Source organism: Prunus avium, chromosome 1 (assembly GCF_965620075.1).
Source record: "Prunus avium chromosome 1, drPruAviu1.hap1.1, whole genome shotgun sequence".
In the NCBI taxonomy this organism is placed as follows: domain Eukaryota; kingdom Viridiplantae; phylum Streptophyta; class Magnoliopsida; order Rosales; family Rosaceae; genus Prunus; species Prunus avium.
This window is the reverse complement of record NC_142284.1, coordinates 23,497,974-23,516,918: the sequence shown is the minus strand read 5'-3', so window position 1 is coordinate 23,516,918 and position 18,945 is coordinate 23,497,974. Positions and strand designations below refer to the sequence as shown.

Here is an 18,945-nt window from a genome sequence, read left to right as displayed (position 1 = left end):
GATCCAATTCATTTCCCTACACAAAACAGAAATGAAAAAGAAAGGAAATAAATAAAACAAGAAAAAAAGAAAATAACTAACTCAAGTAGATAAGTTCCCAAGTTCAATTAGATTAACGGATTGATTCTAGCTAATGTATGATTAAGCCATGGTGTTTGGTCATAACCTTGTGTTCCTAATTCCCTAATTTGATCATTTGTTGTCTAACCTAAAATTAAGCATTAGGAACCCATTAAGCATAGAAGAACAATTTAAACAACCAAGCATGTATCTAATCCCTGTTGTCGAATGTCCATACATACTCTTCTTATTCATAGTTCAATTCGAATTAAAGCATGGTGTATACTCTTAATTCAAACCAAGATAGCTAACATGCAAGCCTAAATGGTGATCAATCATTCAAACAAGCATATTAACTTATAAGCATAATGAATAAGAACAAAAACCATAATTGAAACTTGGAAACTAATCAAACTTGAAACTAAAGAAAAGAATTTACATAACAATGAAAATTAAAGTAGAACTTGGAAAGACTTAAAGGAAAATTTAGTAAAAGGATTTTTGTTACAATCAATTGAGAACTAGAAAGGAAAACTAAGAGAATTTGAGGGAGAGAAGGGAAGGGAGCTCTAGAGAAGTGTTTGAGAGCTCCCCCCTTTGGGGTGTGTTTACAAGCTTGGGAAACCTCACTATATATAGGCCTAAGGAAGCTGAAAATCTTAATTAAGTATGGCTAATGCATACAACACTTTGTTTTATAAAATCTGAAATGGTTGATGCACTTCACTAATGCATACAACACTTCCATTATAAAATCTGAAATGGTTGATGCACTTCACTAATAAATCCCACCAGCAGCCCTAGCTCATCTTCATGTCACCATGACCAAGCTTCCAACCAGAAATAATAGCTCATCCTGAGGTCAGCATGACCAGCAATTTCAAGGGCTTACGAATTGGGCTTCCCTTAAGCAAATTAAGACTTTAAGCACTCAAACTTGAAGTTCAGAATGTCTTCTTTCCAGCCATATATCATTTGGGCCAATCCAAGGTCGGAGGAGGAAGTTAAGGCCAAAACAAATTGCTAACTCATTTTGCGCGCTGATAAAATCCATCCTGAGCATGGCTCTGTGTTTGCTAGGTAACAGACTCCATATTTATCCCATGGGGCTGAATTTTGGATATGTTATATTAAACACCCATTGGAACAACTTTCATGAAGAATGTGGCCTCATCCGAGCTATGTAGGTTGCTGAAACAAAGCTTGCAATATGACCTACGAAACTGGGCTGGCAGGGGACTGTAGCCAAAATTGAGTTTGTCTTTAAGCTCTTCATCCATTCATCCAAATTAGGCCCTAACATGCATGGATTGCATCATTTACTATCCAAAGCCCTCATTATTACCTAAAGCTCAATGAACTGAAAGATAAACACAAAAAGGATTAAAAGCACAAGTTTAACTCAAAAACGTAACCAAATCATAAGCTAGAAGGGTACAAAATGATATGTAAATATGCACCGATCAAATACCCCCAAACCTAGATTTTGCTAGTCCTCGAGCAAAACAAAAGGAAAACAAAGATAAAAACAAACAAGAAGTTAACTAGACCACTTTCGTAGGTAACTCGATTGCATTGAGCATATGCAACAAGCCTTTAAACCTCTAGGCATCCCTAGTAGGAGGAGTTGTGTCTCCTGAGGGTTTAACAGATACGATACCCACAAACGTTTTACTGACTCTGTAAAACAAGGTAATTAGAAAACTTAAAAGATTGTTAGTCCTTAAGCAAAATAAAAAACAAAAAAAAAACAAAAAATAATTACATTAACAAAAACAGAACAAAACAAAACAAAAAAATTACAAAAATAAAAAGAACTCAAAACAATCTTTCTGAACATTTTCTGAAGAGAAATGACTCATGCACATGACTCAAAAGTTTTAACAATAAAAGCTCAATTTTAAACATTATTCACAAAGCGGCAAAGTTCAAAACATAATATGCTCAAAGTGTGGTAGTGTGATAGCCAAATGCAACAAATTCCCCAATCTTAGTTTTCAGACAATTTCAAAAATCATACAAAGCACAAGTTCAACTTCAAATCTCACCAAAGTTGTCCTCTCACAAATGAATCACTCGGAAGAGGGCTATAATGCAACACTCAGTTATAAACATGAGATTAGAGTTAAACCATAAAGACTTAACTCAAAATAGAAAGATGAAGAACTTGCATTAATATGATCTCAAGAAGGATGCCAAACACTTAAAAGTAGAAAAATGAATGCAATTCAACCACATGACATTTAAGATCAATTTAGGTCTTTAACATAGGTTGTAATGGGGCCAAGGGTGTAAGGTGAGTAAGAAATGAAAGGTATGGATAAAACAAAGTCCAAGGAACTCAAAATATAAGAGCATAAAACAATTGTTTACAAGACTTCGAATCATCACAATGAGAATTTATTTTTCTTTTACATGATCAAAACTCCTTATACCTTCATTTACATTGATTCACTCCTTTCCTGAACAACCACCAATTTATTTTGAAGGCCCAAAAATGAAACCCAAAAATGAAATTTCATTCAACCACCACTTAATCACAACTTTTCTCTTTTCTTTCACCAATTGTGTGATATATATATATATATATATATATATTTTTTTTTTTCTTTCAAAATGTAACACCCATTTCCTATGAGTTCCTTAAAAAGGTAAATATTTGTTTTTCGGGCTAAGGCGAGGAAATATAATTGGTAAATGAAAGAAAAGGTTTACATGTAGGCTCAATATGGTTAACAATGGAAAATCATGCTTAAGCATGCATAAGGTTAGCTTGAAAGGCACAAACGATCCAAAGAGGGCCTTAATATCACTTCTTAAATGTCGTGAAGTCAAATTGCATAAGAATAAATGACTTTTAAGTGATCAACCAAATCAATGAATAATGAGATCAAACAACAACTTTGATGACAAGAAAATAAGAGTATGTGTATAACACTCATGAAATGAAGCACAAGGCTCAAAAGCTCACATTATATGGTTATATAAGTCTAATTTATGCTTGATACAATTCTTTGGGTCATGCAAATCCTTTAATTGGAGAATTATGAAACAAATGGCAAGTGCAAAGAAGGTTTCAAGCATATCATGCTAGAACAATGCCAAATTTTTTTTTTATTATTTATTTATATGAAATCCAATTTTCATTTAAGTCATGCAAACATTTATCACAATCTCATCAAATGTGTTCGGAAAGTGACTAAACAAAACAAGATTCAAAATAAGAAAGAAATTTAATTTTTTTTTTTTTTTTAATTTTAAGAAAAACCAAGTTTACTTGCTAAACTCCAATACCCCCAAACCTAGAAATGAACATTGTCCTCAATGTTTAAAAATTAGGAACAAGCAATGTCATAACAAGAAATGAAAGGTACTAAAGTAAATATAAACCACAAAAAAAAAAAACACAAATAAAATAAAATAATTACAAAAATAAAAATTACAAAACAAACAAACAAATAAACAAAAAAAAAGAAACAGTAAAACACTCGAAACAGAAAGCCCTAAACAGACAAAACAGTAAGCCCTAAACAGACAGTCTTACGCAAACCAAAACAATTGAAAGCCCAACCCAAAAGAAAGTTAACCCACCTTGAAACCTAAACAACGGTGAAAACCCGACCCACAATGAAATCCGAAGCCCACACGTTTTTTTTTTATTTTTTTTTATTTTTAAGAGAACATGGATCATGATGTCTCGGTTCAGTGTAAGGGACCAACTGACAGGGCGAGACACGTGTTGACGCGTAGAGGCGCCGCAGACTCCACAAGCAAAAATTACGTGCTCATGGAAAGGCGCGAAGACTTTACTGAACGCGTTCGTTCAGAAAAGACACGTCGTGATAAATGAGTTGGGTTTGGTTGGAAGGCGAGAAGGTTGTGGGACTCAAGGAATGCTGGAGATTCAGAAAATGCTCAGATGCTGTAATGGCTAGAGTTTGTCAAAGACTAAGTCTATAAAAAAAGGTGAAAAAAAACGCAAACTCAGAAACACACAAAAGAGAAAAGAAAGAAAGAAGAAAAGAGAGTGAGAAATCAAATGGCCTCTAACTACCCATTTTCGTTGGATCTCAACCTAGCTCCACCGACTCAGACACGAGGCCAAGCAGCGGCACCAGTATGGATGCCCTACTTTGCTTCCGCACGGGGGCCTGTGACAGTAACTGACTCAATACTCCTGGACAACGATGTTGCCATTGGAGTGGGCAGAAATCTGGTGACTCCTAAAGATATACGTGTTCTGGGGACAAGGGATGACAACCGGGTCGTGAGCGATGCCCTGGCACTGAGCGTGCAGAGTACGGCAACAGTCGCAAGTTTGGGTCATCGCCTACTTGCGAAGTCCCATGAGGTAGAGGTGCTGAAAGGTCAGTTGGCGGCGGAGCGAAGTATGGTTGAGGAGTGTCAGACTGCTATAAAAAGCTTGAAAAGGGAGAGGTCAAGGATAGTGGAGGTGAATCGACACCAGTTAGAAGTATTGCGGGACGAGAATAGAAACCTATCAAAGATGGTAGAGTTGTACTCTCGCGACATGCGAAAACAGCTGGAAGACCTAGATAGACCGGGTAAACGCAAACAAGCAGATCGCGAGAGTAGTTACGCTCAAGCTAAGATTGCGATCTTTGGGAGCTCAAGTGATGAGCCCCAAGAAGCTGTGCGTGAAGCCCCGGAAGAGGACAGCCAGAGGGCCAAACTCAAAGCTCCAATGGTCGAGACACCAAGCACCGAGAAGAAATGATTTCCTACTGCATTATTGTTGTTTTTATTTTATTTTGTTGTTTTTGTATTTTCGTTATTTTGTTTCGGAAATAAAAGAGTAAGGTTGCAGAAAGAAAAAGAAAAAAAGAAAAAGAAAACACACTTCCCAACTAAAATAAAACAAAGACGACAAACGGAAAAGAAAACACATTTCCCTAACTAAAATAAACTAAAGATGATAGCCGAAAGGGAAAAGCAAAAACACAAAGCTCTAGAAAATGAAAGTAACGGGCAAAAATATTAAACACCAGAAAACACGGAGGAAAAAAAGTAAAGTAAAGTAAAGGTGCTCCCCCTTGAAGCGATTAGGTCGAGCATGCCCGGGAAATCCGAAATGGTGTTGGCTCTCTCTCATCAGCATATGTCTATTTAAACCACATTTCTGCAAGCGGATGATACCCAGCATTTCTTCCTGCAAACTCAAGGAAAAACATCAAAAAATTCAGAAGCAAAACAAATGGCATCCTCATGCACTCACCTTGATGATCTCAACCTTGAGCTCTCACTTGCACCACCGAATGCGCAGATAAGGGTTCCTCCAAACCATGTCTTCCCAAACTCCACATATCATCACGGTACGGCCTCAAACTTTGCTGAGATAATACCGAACTTTTCTGAGGCAATGCCGAACAGAGCAGCGCTGTTGGGAGGCATGATTGGTAACAAGCTCACACCGACAGATCATCTGCATGTGGCACAGAGGTCTGACAAGGCAGCGGTGGAGGAGTCCCACAATTTAACTGTACTCCACGCGGTCTCGGCTACCAATTTGGGCATGCGATTGCTGGCGAGAACACGAGAGTGTGCCGCGATGAGCGAGGAAATAGCTTCCTTGAAGGCTATGGTGGCGGACTTGCAGAAGCGGCTCTATTGTGCCAATCAGCACGTGGAAGCACTGCAGAGAAAAAATGAGGACCATGTGGAGCTGCTGCAGATTCTACAAGTGCGAGAAAATAGAGGCAAGCCATGATGATGATGGAGATGAAGAAGATGAAGAAGAAGATGATGATGATGTTGTTTTTTTATTTTTATTGTTTTTATTTTTGTTTTGTTTTTGTTTTTGTGTTTCTTTTTTTTTTTTTTTTAATGCAATGTTTGAAATTAAAAAAAAAAGTGTTTTAACACTCAGAAATAAACTAACTAACCATATCACGTAAATAAATAAACTAACGTAACAAAACAAAAACAAAGACTCAACAGAAAAGAAAACAAAGAAAATAAAGAAAACTTAATTTAAAAACACACAAATATACAAGCAACTCACGGATGACCAGTTAAGGGCCTCAGAAAACACAGCCAGGGGATCCGGGAAGGTTGGAGGGGTCACAATGGTCCCGCTTAAAACCCAAACTTCTTAGACACCGAAGGTGTCGCCTAAAGAACTCCTAGACACTGTATTAACGGAAGTGCTCACTGGGGTTACCATAAGTCGGCTCATATGAAAAATCTTTTTTTAAAAAATTTTTTAAGATAAGAAACAAAAACACATTAAGATAAAATGAAACAACAAACCACAAACAAAAATGAACTAAGTACTGTAAACAAATTCAAACAAACAACATAAATTGTTGTACTAAAGGAAACAAACCAAGAAACCAAAGAAAAAAAAAAAAAAAACAAACAGCACTTTCTATCACCCTTTTATCACCATTTGGACAGATTCGTTTCTATGTTTTTCAGCTTCGACCTCTGTTCAGTTTTTAGGCTATAACTTTCCAACCGTAAGTCCAAATTTTACGTTCTTTATATGGTTGGATTCAGCATAGAAAAACAAAGAACTCAACGCGGACCAAAAGGCAAAAACAACTACGAAAATAAACAGAATTCAAAGAAGAGAAAGGATTGAAATGCTCCCCCTTGAAGCAATTAGGTCGAGCGTGATGCATTTGGAGGTCGCGACTTCTCCCACTACTCCACACTTCCTATCTTTGAAGTTGCCATCTCTCTCCATTTTTATTGAGCTATTTACATTGCTAAAACAAACACACAGAAAAACTTGAAACGGAATTAAAGGATTATGAAATATAAAAAAAAAAACTAAAAATGAAAAGGAAAAATCAACACAAGTCCAATTCCATGCTTCAAAGCAACAAGCACCAATGGGTTGTGTAAGCTGGGACTTAAACCCAGTTCTCTTGCTTGTTGGGCAATTGTCCTTTTCTGTTGGACTACAAACACAACTTGTCCATTAACGTCATTAACTTTAAAACTTGAAATTGTCTAGAAAAACATGAAAATGAAAAATAAAAATAAAACAAGTAGGGAAAAGAAATAGAACCAAACTATGTTGCCAATCCCCGGCAACGGCGCCAAAAACTTGTTGCGTAGATACAGCTGCACCAAAATGGATTCAGTTGCATCCTCAACTTGTGATACTCGCAAGTGCACGAGCCGTTTGGTAGTATAGCATATGTAAGTGCGAGGTCGATCCCACGAGGATTGGTGATTGAATGATCCAATTCATTTCCCTACACAAAACAGAAATGAAAAAGAAAGGAAATAAATAAAACAAGAAAAAAAGAAAATAACTAACTCAAGTAGATAAGTTCCCAAGTTCAATTAGATTAACGGATTGATTCTAGCTAATGTATGATTAAGCCATGGTGTTTGGTCATAACCTTGTGTTCCTAATTCCCTAATTTGATCATTTGTTGTCTAACCTAAAATTAAGCATTAGGAACCCATTAAGCATAGAAGAACAATTTAAACAACCAAGCATGTATCTAATCCCTGTTGTCGAATGTCCATACATACTCTTCTTATTCATAGTTCAATTCGAATTAAAGCATGGTGTATACTCTTAATTCAAACCAAGATAGCTAACATGCAAGCCTAAATGGTGATCAATCATTCAAACAAGCATATTAACTTATAAGCATAATGAATAAGAACAAAAACCATAATTGAAACTTGGAAACTAATCAAACTTGAAACTAAAGAAAAGAATTTACATAACAATGAAAATTAAAGTAGAACTTGGAAAGACTTAAAGGAAAATTTAGTAAAAGGATTTTTGTTACAATCAATTGAGAACTAGAAAGGAAAACTAAGAGAATTTGAGGGAGAGAAGGGAAGGGAGCTCTAGAGAAGTGTTTGAGAGCTCCCCCCTTTGGGGTGTGTTTACAAGCTTGGGAAACCTCACTATATATAGGCCTAAGGAAGCTGAAAATCTTAATTAAGTATGGCTAATGCATACAACACTTTGTTTTATAAAATCTGAAATGGTTGATGCACTTCACTAATGCATACAACACTTCCATTATAAAATCTGAAATGGTTGATGCACTTCACTAATAAATCCCACCAGCAGCCCTAGCTCATCTTCATGTCACCATGACCAAGCTTCCAACCAGAAATAATAGCTCATCCTGAGGTCAGCATGACCAGCAATTTCAAGGGCTTACGAATTGGGCTTCCCTTAAGCAAATTAAGACTTTAAGCACTCAAACTTGAAGTTCAGAATGTCTTCTTTCCAGCCATATATCATTTGGGCCAATCCAAGGTCGGAGGAGGAAGTTAAGGCCAAAACAAATTGCTAACTCATTTTGCGCGCTGATAAAATCCATCCTGAGCATGGCTCTGTGTTTGCTAGGTAACAGACTCCATATTTATCCCATGGGGCTGAATTTTGGATATGTTATATTAAACACCCATTGGAACAACTTTCATGAAGAATGTGGCCTCATCCGAGCTATGTAGGTTGCTGAAACAAAGCTTGCAATATGACCTACGAAACTGGGCTGGCAGGGGACTGTAGCCAAAATTGAGTTTGTCTTTAAGCTCTTCATCCATTCATCCAAATTAGGCCCTAACATGCATGGATTGCATCATTTACTATCCAAAGCCCTCATTATTACCTAAAGCTCAATGAACTGAAAGATAAACACAAAAAGGATTAAAAGCACAAGTTTAACTCAAAAACGTAACCAAATCATAAGCTAGAAGGGTACAAAATGATATGTAAATATGCACCGATCACCACGCCGAGGGCGTTGAAAGCGTCGGCGAATAGCACATTGACTGAACTGCCGGTGTCTATGAGGATTCGGCCTACGTCGAAATCTGAGATATCGGCCCGGATGATCATGGGATCGGAGTGGGGGAAGATGATGCCTCGCTCCTCTTCTTCAGAAAAGGTGATAGTTTCCCAACCGTTTCGTTGAATTTTGTCATTGCATCCTCCCGCCACGCTGAGGATCTGTGGATGCCGAACGGCACGAATGTAGTTTTTGACGGATCGGTTGCTGGCTTCGGCAATGGGCGCTCCTCCACTGATCATATTGATCTGCCGATTCAGCGATTTATCCGTTGCTGGCTTGGTGTTTAAATACTGATCCAGCTTTCCGTCGTTGATGAGGCGTTCGACAATTTTGCGAAGCGCGATGCATGATTCCGTATCGTGGCCGTTGTACTGGTGGTATCGACAGAAGACACCGGTGTCTTTTTCGCTCTGGCGAGGGAGTTTTCGATTGTTCGGCTTTGGTATCATATCCCCTTCGGTCAGGAGAACATGCTCATAGGTAGTGTTGAGCAAAGTGAAGATTTCGTCTGGCCGATTCCCCTTGTGGTTGCCCTTCTTGTTGTTGTCCTGCCGATCCCGGAAGTTGTCCTTCCGCTTATTTCGCTGCGTGGAAAAAGCAGGGACAGGGGGTACCGTTCGGTAGGGGGCCTGGTTTGCCGATCGATCGACCGGGAATCGGTCGTAGTTTTGCGTTGGAGGCTGATCGGTCGACGCCGTTTTGTTTATTGGGGCTGAAGTCGATCCCTTGGAGTTGAAATGTTCGGCCTTGGCGTGGATAGCTGCCTGCTTCATTAACTCGGAGTAAGTGGTACAGTTGCTGCTGTGGACTAGATACCGAAACTGAGACGACCGAAGGCCGCTTTTGAAGGCGCCGAAGGCTGCCCTGTCGTCAGTTTCTGGGCATCGGGAATACTCGTGGCTGAACCTAGCCGCATACTCTCTCAATGGCTCATCATCCTGCTGCCGAACGGTATAGAGGTCATCGGCGAAATACAGGCGATCGGTCTGAATCATAAAATGGTTGAGAAAGGTTTGCTTCAACTGATTAAAGGTGTCAACCGTATCTGGCTCCATTTGATAGAACCAATTCAGAGCGGCTCCGGTCAGGGTGGAGGGAATAGCAAACATTGGCCTTCATCCGTCAGTCCTTTGCAACCCAAAGCTGATTGGAAGGTTTGAATGTGAGTAACGGGATCTTCCACCCCCGAATAGAACGATATGCGGAGTGCTTGGACCTCTTTCTCGTGTTTGAATGTCCGGATTCGATTGGTGAACGGCCCTGGCTGTACCGTTCCCCATGTCGGTGTCCGAGCCTGGTCTTATTCCTTCTCAATGCGATTCATCTTCTGTAGGAGGAGACGAATAGTCGGATCGGTAGAGGGAAGATCATCACCGAAGGGCTCGATCGCTTGGTTCCCCGTGCGTTGGTTAGCATTGTGAACTCGCCTTCCTTGGTCTGCCGTTCGGCTGGGGCTTCTCTCGTAATTTCCTTTTCGCCGATCGTTGTCCTGGTTCGATCGGTGGCTGTGGCGTTGTGCAGAGGGCCCTGCTGATGAGATTGTGGTTCCTGGAGATGTTGGGACATAATCTGATTCGTCTGTTTCTTCCAGGCCGATCGCACTGTACCTCTGGCGCAGGGGGGATTTTGGTCCAAGTACCTCCAGGCGCGGATCGTCGAGCTTCGCCCGGACCTGGATGGGCGAGGACTGCCGTTCCCTCCGCCGATCGTTGATCCTCTCGCGGCAATCAGAATAAACGCGATATTCGGGATGGCGCTCCTTTGGAGTGGGCACGAACAGTCTTCGGGAGACAGTCGGTCCGTTCGTGGTCTACTGCTTCCCTCTATCCTGGAAAGTGGGCTTTCGTACGCTTTTAAACGATTTCTCCTGCCGCAGCTGTGTGGTTGGTTCCCGATCATTCTGCAACTGGGCGGAGAGTGTTTGTTGTTGATGCAGCTGCCTCTGGGTGTCATCCAGTTTAGAGGCGAGAACATTGTTGTGCTCCTGCATTCTTGCCATATCCTGCTGTAGGGTCTCCATGCGAGCCTCCAGGGTGGTCGGTCGAGCAGGTGTCTGAAGCAAGGGAGCTATATTTGGCTCGCCACCGAGGCCGAGGATGGGGCCATCGGTCGGGAGGGCCGAAGATGGATTCATTTTTCGGTCTCAGAGTTCTTTGGTTTGAGATATGGGTTGATCGATAAGCGATTCCCACAGACGGCGCCAATCTGTTGGCACTAAAAACTGAACAGATGGAGATGAGTGCAACTTACAAGCGAGATGGACGATCGAGGGATCGATTGGATGTTGGATGCCGATTCTTCCTGTCCTTGGATGCCGATCCTGAATAGAAAGAAATCGAGACTCGTAAGGTCTATGGAACCGGTGTGGAACCAGCCTAAGACCCTCCGATGCCGAAGTAAGTTTGTTGTTCTAAGAGCTCTTGCTGTTGACCATATAGAAGTATAAAAGTCAAGCTGAAAAGTCTTACCCCTGTATTGTAGTGGAGGGGCCTATTTATAGAGGGCATTTAGTATGCTCTTAGTGCTCATTTTCGATGTGGGACTCGTGGGAGGGCCTTCTGAGGTCGACACGAGTCTTTAGATATTTTGGGCCGGTACTTCGAGGTTGATTCTCTATAATCGGTAAGGGATGCCGATTGTAGACGAGTTGGGCTCGTAATGGCTGTTCGCAGCTTTGAGACAACGCCATCGGTGGCCGATGCCGATTGTCCGAGGCCTTGGGTACTTGGGCGAGTTTATAAGATCCACGTGTCGTTGTACGAGTGAAGGGTCAGATATGGTACAAACACCATCAACAAAATTTTATTACGGTTGAGCATTCATACTAGTATATTTAATGTTGTAATAGATTTTCAGTTGATAGAGTTAGAAAACATATTTGGAAATAGCGCAATTGAACTGCTTACTCTTAGCTCAACATTGGACCCTTGTGATGCATTCAAATCATTTCATATTGACAAAATAAATGGGTTGGCAAAGAAATTCTATCATGAAGATTTCAAAGATGATGAGATTCGTCTTTTAAGAGAAAAGCTTCTACATTATGAGTTTGAGCTCTCTCATCTTTTACAATTTCAGAATATGTATCTTTCTCAATGATTCCAAGAACTTGTTTAAATAAGAAAGACATTTCATTTGATTGAGAGACTAATTCGTCTAACTCTTTCAATTTCTACATCAACAATTGAGCAAGCTTTTTCATCTATGAAACTCATTAAAACCTGTCTTCAAAACAAGATGGAGGATGAGTTTCTTGGAGATGATTCTCTACATAGAAAGAATGAAAACTTGTTGATAATATATATATATATATATATATATATATATATATATATATATATATTGCAATTTAATGCTTTGAAGACTCGTAGGGTACCACTTAAGTAGTTTAAGATTGTATTTGCATTGCATGTTTATTTAATGTATTGTTGTTTTTTATCTAAGTGTTTACTTATGTATAAGTATGCATTTTGATGGGTAAGGTTCATTGCATTCCCTCTGATCATGTGTATATTTTCTTACTTATCAATAAAATTCACTTGTACCGTTGAGTTTTGATTTATGTATAATTAAGGTTTTCTTTTATAATATAGTTGAAGATATAGAAGTAAATAATAGAATTGCTTAAATCAAGAACGGTTGATCTCAAATCAACTTGATATATATAAGGAATGTACTTCAACTCACTGATTCCACTCTTACTCTACAGAAGAAACATTTATATGTTTCAATTCCTATAGTAAAAATATCAACCAAACTGGTGGAACAACAAGCTTCATAAAAAAAAAACTAATTTGGGGTGTTTGAGTTTGATTATTTTTTGTGAAGAAGAAAAGACAATAGATTAGATTGTGAAGAAGAAAAGAAAGAAAAATAACAATAGAAAAAGTGGGCATTCACGTTCGGGTCTTCATCCCAGCCGTTGATTTCGATCCAACGACTAAAAGTGTTGTCCTCAAATAAGCGTCCGTACCAGAGAACATCTCCCGTATTTTTTACTTTCTTTGTTTTGTTTTTTTTGGTCAACCCCGTATTTTTTACTTTGTTTGTTAACCCTATTTATTTCCTTTTTTCCTTTTTCTTCCTTTTTTTTTTTGGCCTGAAAACAAAACCCCATCATAAACCCTGAAAGAACTACTCACTTCAAACTCTCGCAGCTCAAAAATGAGCCGAAGACATTTGAAAACTCTGCTCTTGCACTCAATCTCCACCATGTCATCGTCCCCTCTTAAATCCAACCCCCTTTTCACCACAAGTCAATCACAAGCCTTCCCTTCTCCATCCAAATTCTTTCACCAAAATCTCAAACTTTGCCAGGCCAGATTCCTTTGCACTTCTTCGCCTGACAATCTCGATGGTCTGGTCGATCCTGACGACTTGTCAATGCCTGGGAGTTCTGGAGTTGAGTCTATTTCGGCAGAGGAATTCGCCTCTTTGCGCGATTCGGTGTTAGATACCAGTGCCGGTGATGGGTCTTCAACGCCTAAATTTGAATCAGATAAGTTTTCTAATAATGCCATTTTGATTTCGAATAAGATTAGGAATTATAATGATGCGTTTGGTGACCAAACCCAGAAGTTTCTTAGGCAGTTTAGGGATAATCTGAATGAAACACTGGTGATGGAAGTACTGAAGCTTATTCGATATCCTGAATTAGGTGTGAAGTTTTTCATATGGGCAGGTAGACAAATTGGGTATAGTCACACTGGTCCTGTGTATGATGCCTTGTTAGAGTTATTGGAGTGTGGTAGTAATGATAGAGTACCAGAACATTTTCTCCGAGAAATTAAGGGTGATGATAGAGAGGTGATCTTGGGTAAGGAGATCTCTCTTTTTTGAGTGAGCCGAGCCCATGTGTATTTTGGTTTTAGGGATCGGGTAGTATAGCCACCCTATCCGTAGCCGATAAGGCTCCTTGGCGCCAAATTTATGAATTTTTTTGGTATTTGAGTGGGAACGACGTGGCGCGGGTGGATTGGCTGAGCGGTAGTGTATTTAATGGCCTCTGTCAGTAGGCTTTGTCAAAGTGTCGCGTCGCTCCATCGTGCGGTCGCTTCGAATGACGGCTCGCAAGGGGCAACCACGTGTACGCATCTTGGCAAAGGATTTTCAAGATAGACGGTGGAGATGATCGGGTGGTTTTACATAAATGGAAGGGGAGGCCAGTTTCGCTCCAGGTTCCGATATCTCTGCCATTATTGCCGTGCGAAAGCACTGAGTATTTTTCTGCGGAGAAACGAGTTGTGCACCACAGTCAGCAATGGAAATTCCTGGTAAGTTCTAGTTTCTTTCTTCCTTCCTTCCTTTCCTTCCTCATCCTTCTTTCTTTTCCTAGAATCTGTTTGTGGGTAGATTTTTCTGGGTTTAGTGTTAGTGTGCGTCTGTTTTTTTTTTCTTGTTTTGGTACGGTTTGATTTTTAGATTCCAACCCTACCCCTGCTTGGTTGTGTTTGAAGTGTGAATAAGCAGTAGAGCAAATGCCGAGCCGATCAGACATGTCTGATTCACAAGAAACACAGAGCAGAGGGTCGCCCTTTAGACGTGGTAGGGAGGATGAAGTGGTGGAGCAGATGTACGAGGCAGCCGACAAGATGGGGGAAGAGATGCTTACTGGGTTTGACGGGAATTTTGAATACCGACGGGTTGGAGGGGATGGGCCAGACGATATAGGTAGAGCTGAGGAAGGCGAAGTAGGTATTGCCGAGCAGATCGAGGTAGAGACTGCTGCGCAGGCAGAAGTTGGCATTGCCGATCAAGGTGAGGTAGATACTACCGAGCGTAGAGAGGTAGGCACTGCCGAGAATGAGGAGTTAGGTACTGCCGACCAGGGCGATGTAGGCACTGCCAATGAAGGGGAGGTCGGTGATGTATGGTCGGCTGATGAGTATCCGAGCACTATTACCCGGAAGCGGTTACGACGGCTGAGGGAGGAATACTCAATTCCGAGCAGTATAAGGCTCCGAGCACCGACCAAGAATGAGAAACCGAGCACACCACCCCTTGAATGGGTGACTTTGTGTTCCGATATGTTGAAGCAAGGGGTTCGGCTACCACTATCGCCGTTCTTGCAGGAATGGATTGCTCGGCTTGGTGTAGCTCCTCATCAGATGAACCCCAACGTGTACAGGACTATGGTAGTCGTCCAGGCACTGTGGCGACGAGTGCATGGGTCAGAGCCGACCATAAATCAAATGTTGCACTGTTTCCTACTGAAGAGGAGTCCCCAACAGGTCGGCTTCTGGTACCTTCAGAGTGCGGTGGGAAAAATGATAGAGAGCAACCCCTCATCCCAAAAGACATGGAAACCGCACTGGTTTTACGCCTCGGGGGCGTGGGAGTTTCCAGAAGGTGCCGAGCCAAGGCAACCCAGGGTTCAGAGGCGGTTCAGAATGCCAGGTCTGGTGGTGTGTCGGGTCTCCTCCTGTAGTGGGGTTTTTGCTGTGTGTTTACATTTTTTTATTATTATTATTATTATTTTTTAATTTTTGGGTTTGGTTCTTTTGCGTGCCCCTTCGTCTCTTTGTCGTTGTCCTTGCTTTAAATATTGTACTTTCTTGGGCACTTTCGAAGACATCTAATGTATGACCAATGCATGTAGAATTGGAGCGAGCTCATCTGTCAACTACCGAGCATGAGCAGGTTGAGGAAGTTCTTGCGTTGCCGAGCACGGAGAGAGCGGCAGACATTCTTCTAGCGAGTGAAGGGCTAAGCGAGTCAATAGGTAACTGACTGTTCTTCCATCAGCGTATACTTATTGGCGATGAGGTAGTACCGACTTGATTCGTATGCTCAGGGATGAGGCGAAACCGAAACGACCAAAATATGCAGGCAATGCTGAAGAAGCTGGCCAAGGGGACTTCAAGAGGATCGGCTGGGGGTTCACAACCTGATCGGGTGGAGGGATCTCCACAAATGTCAGTTGCTAGGAGCCAAGTCGCGAAAGCGGTTGCTACGCCAGCCCGAACCGGGCAGAAGAGGGGAGCCGAGGAACCTTCACATCGGGAAACGTGGAAGAGGCGTGCCAAGGTTGATCCGAGGCGAGATACAGGGAAAAGGCCAGCAAGTTCAGCTGCACCTGAGTTAGGGAAGAGGGTAAGTGTGGACCCTGTCACTGGTCCGTTGGAGCCCTGGGTGGATGATGAACTAGCCTTAAGTTCCTTCCAAAGGGCAGCGAAGCGGGTATTGAAGGTCGAGGTTGTAGAGCGCATGTTTACCGAGGAGATGGGGTACAGCGGTATGACGATGTCGGCTCTGGAGGACCAACTAAAGGTAATATATTCTGACCCCATTCTGGCTGCGTTGTAGACCTTGCTGTACTTATGTAAACATATATTTGTGCAGGCCACCTTCAAGCTTTTCGTCGCTGTTCAGAATGTTAATGCCCACCTGGATTTTGACCGAGGCAAGCGGAATGAGAATGCCGTCACCCTTGCTGAGCTGAACAGGACTATTGGGGAGAAATCGAAAGTGGTTGAGGAGCTAGAGCTGGTTCGAGGTCGTTTAGCAGCGGAAATGGAAAAGAACGCCGAGCTGCTGTCGTCGGTGAATAAGCTTGTTGCAGATAAGCGTGGGCTCATCCTGGAGCTGTCCAAGGCACAGAAGGACCGGGACGAGGCCAATCAGAAGGTTGAATCTTTCCCCGCAGAGCTACGGTCCTGTTATGATGATGCTGTGAAGGACTACCTCGGTTCGTCAGAGTATCAAGAGAAGCTCACTGCTCAGCGGGTCGAGGGCTACTTCGACTTAATTGAAAAAGTTGGAGATATGTACCCTTCTCTGGACTGGGGTTTCCTTAGAGGAGGATCTGAGGGGGCCGAGGGCCAAGGCGATCAGGGAGGCGATGTCGAGGTGGCAATGGAGACTTACTCCGAGGCGGTTGCAGAGGAGGCTGAGCCTGGCGCTGGGGACGGCGTATCTCAAACTGCTCAATTGTCCACTTACCCGACCCCACACGGCTAACCGGGTCAAGAAGTGGTGACACCCATCCCTGATTGTGTAAGGGATGTTTAGGTGTTTTTAAGACGTTCCCTCATGTTGAAACCTTTTGAGCAATATTTTTGTAGTTGGAACAATTTAAACGAGCCTTTGGTCGGCTCGGTGAATGTGTACGTGGAAAACATATCTTCTATTATTTAATTGTTGTAACCCGTTTTCTTTACTTATTGGAGTTGACTTTGGTTTGTTTGTTTTTGTTCGAACATTCATGTGCGTAATTTGTGTAAGCAGAGCCGACCAGAGGTGACGAATAAGAGGATAAACTTGAACTAAAACCCAAGAAGGAACAAGTAGATTCATAGAAAAGGAGGACGCAGAACATGACATTGTACAAAAGAGAACACAGGGTGGGTGTGTACAATGATTTCAAGCCGAGGTCTTGACAGGTTCGAGAAAACTGGATACCGTGTTCATGCTCAGAAGAAAATGCTGATAGGCTGCTGCTGCGGTATGTTGGCGAAATACTGGCAGGGTCGACAAGATGTAGCTAGGCGTTTGGTGTCAGCACCTGTGGTCCGTCAAAAATTCCCTCGCCGGCTCACCTTGTTCGTCATGGACTGAGCCTCTGCATGGTCACCACATATGCCCTCATGGATTTTTTGGATAGCCTCAAGTCGCTTCTCGGGGGTAACACAGACGAGGAGGGTTAGGGAGTGACCTCGTTTGTACAGCATCTGATCTATGATCGTATAGCGCGTGGCTCTGGTCTGGATAAGCCGAGCCTATTCCTTATCCTGAGGGAGCGCCCCATGAGTGAGGAATGCCCATATAGGTGTCGTCCAATTTGGTGAATCGTCAACCGCCATGGTGTTGCATTCAGTGAGGTCGATACTCTTCTCGGGTAAGTATGGCATGCTTGGTATTCGATTGGGATGCTTCTGGTGAGCTCTGTATCGAGTGCCGAGGCTAGGCGAGCAAGGCATCGGCTCGGGTATTCGGAGTGCGAGGGTTCTGGGTGATGGATTGTGAACAATGCAGTAGAGGAGCTCCTTGACCTTGCAGAAATAGGCGGATACGTGTTGCTCCCGCGCTTGGTATTCGTCCGTGACCTGATTGACAACCAGTTGGGAATCACTATGAATGCTGACATGCTCAGCCCCCAGTTCTTTTGCCAAACGCAGTTCTGATTTTTCGATGCTCGGAATCGGAACCAGAGAGCGAATTCTATGGTTTCGCCGCCAGAAGATACCAACACTGGGCCGGCACCACACCCTTGTAAATTGGAAGCACCATCGACAAATAAGGTCCACCGTGGTTTGGTCGGGTTGGTGGTCAAATTATCGCTCTTGCCACGTGCTGGAATATTCAAGGAGTAAAATGGGAGGGGTTCGAGAATCCCCATGGTGTCTTTTTTAATATAGAAATTTCTCATATATAATAAATAGGGTTATTTGTAGCAATGGTCCCTCAACTATACCCGTATTTACACTTTGGTCCGTCAATTCAATTATTAGTTGCAGGGGTCACTCAACTAGGTGCTATATTGCACCAGTAGTCCCTCCGTCAAACTCTGTTAAATTTTCTGTCAAAAGTGAGGGTAAATTCGAAAATTTATCCACAACACTCCATTTTCGAGCTCTGAACAGACCATCAATTGATTCTACTCCATGGAATTGTTCTGCCCTTCAAGGTGCGGCCATCTCCAATGTCGGGCCCAAGCATCCAGATTTACAGGCTCATTGGAGAACCCCAAATCAAAGCTGAAAAACCCTATTCGTGATTACAAATAGGGTATACTAGTGATTTGCCCCCTGAATTTGTACCTAAGTTTCAATTAGCCCCCTATCCTTTTTTTTTAGAAAATTAAGGATATGAACTTCTTTTTTTCGCCAATTTCCCCCCTGCCGTTTAAATCATCAACATTTCATCCAATTTTCTGTTAAATCATTAAAAATAAATATATATTTTTTTTTGGAAAAGATTTAAAAAAAGAGAAGAAAAAAAAAATATGGCCCAACTCTTCTCTCTCTCACTCCATCCTCTGTCAAACCCCAAGCTCACCAAAGCAAGCAGGTACCCAAAATCCCTACCTACCCAGTGCCGACAACAACTCTCTCTCCCAAATGAAAATTCTCATTCTGATTTCCACCAA

At 42.0% G+C, this 18,945-nt stretch overlaps 2 protein-coding genes across 4 annotated transcripts; both read left to right on the top strand.

Moving 5' to 3' along the window:
* The first annotated feature begins 12,942 nt into the window (after positions 1-12,942).
* On the top strand, positions 12,943-17,752 carry LOC110765618 (uncharacterized). Of its 3 annotated transcripts, XR_015832960.1 has the most exons (6): positions 12,943-14,131; positions 14,315-15,254; positions 15,457-15,579; positions 15,652-16,127; positions 16,200-16,963; positions 17,085-17,752. XR_015832960.1 is itself a non-coding variant. In XM_021968785.2 (5 exons), the coding sequence occupies exons 2-5, from the start codon at positions 14,336-14,338 to the stop codon at positions 16,815-16,817; spliced, it is 2,136 nt and encodes a 711-aa protein (XP_021824477.2). In that variant the 5' UTR covers positions 12,943-14,131; positions 14,315-14,335; the 3' UTR covers positions 16,818-17,020. The 3 variants fall into 3 exon arrangements, 2 of the variants coding, with proteins under 2 accessions (XP_021824477.2, XP_088103330.1); XM_021968785.2 differs by lacking the exon at positions 17,085-17,752 and having other exon boundaries at positions 16,200-17,020; XM_088247204.1 differs by lacking the exons at positions 12,943-14,131; positions 17,085-17,752 and having other exon boundaries at positions 14,148-15,254; positions 16,200-17,020.
* LOC110765613 (pentatricopeptide repeat-containing protein At1g06710, mitochondrial-like) lies at positions 13,023-13,697 on the top strand. Its single transcript, XM_021968772.2, has one exon. It carries the CDS (start codon positions 13,023-13,025, stop codon positions 13,695-13,697), a length of 675 nt encoding a protein of 224 aa, XP_021824464.1.
* Positions 17,753-18,945: the final 1,193 nt, after the last annotated feature.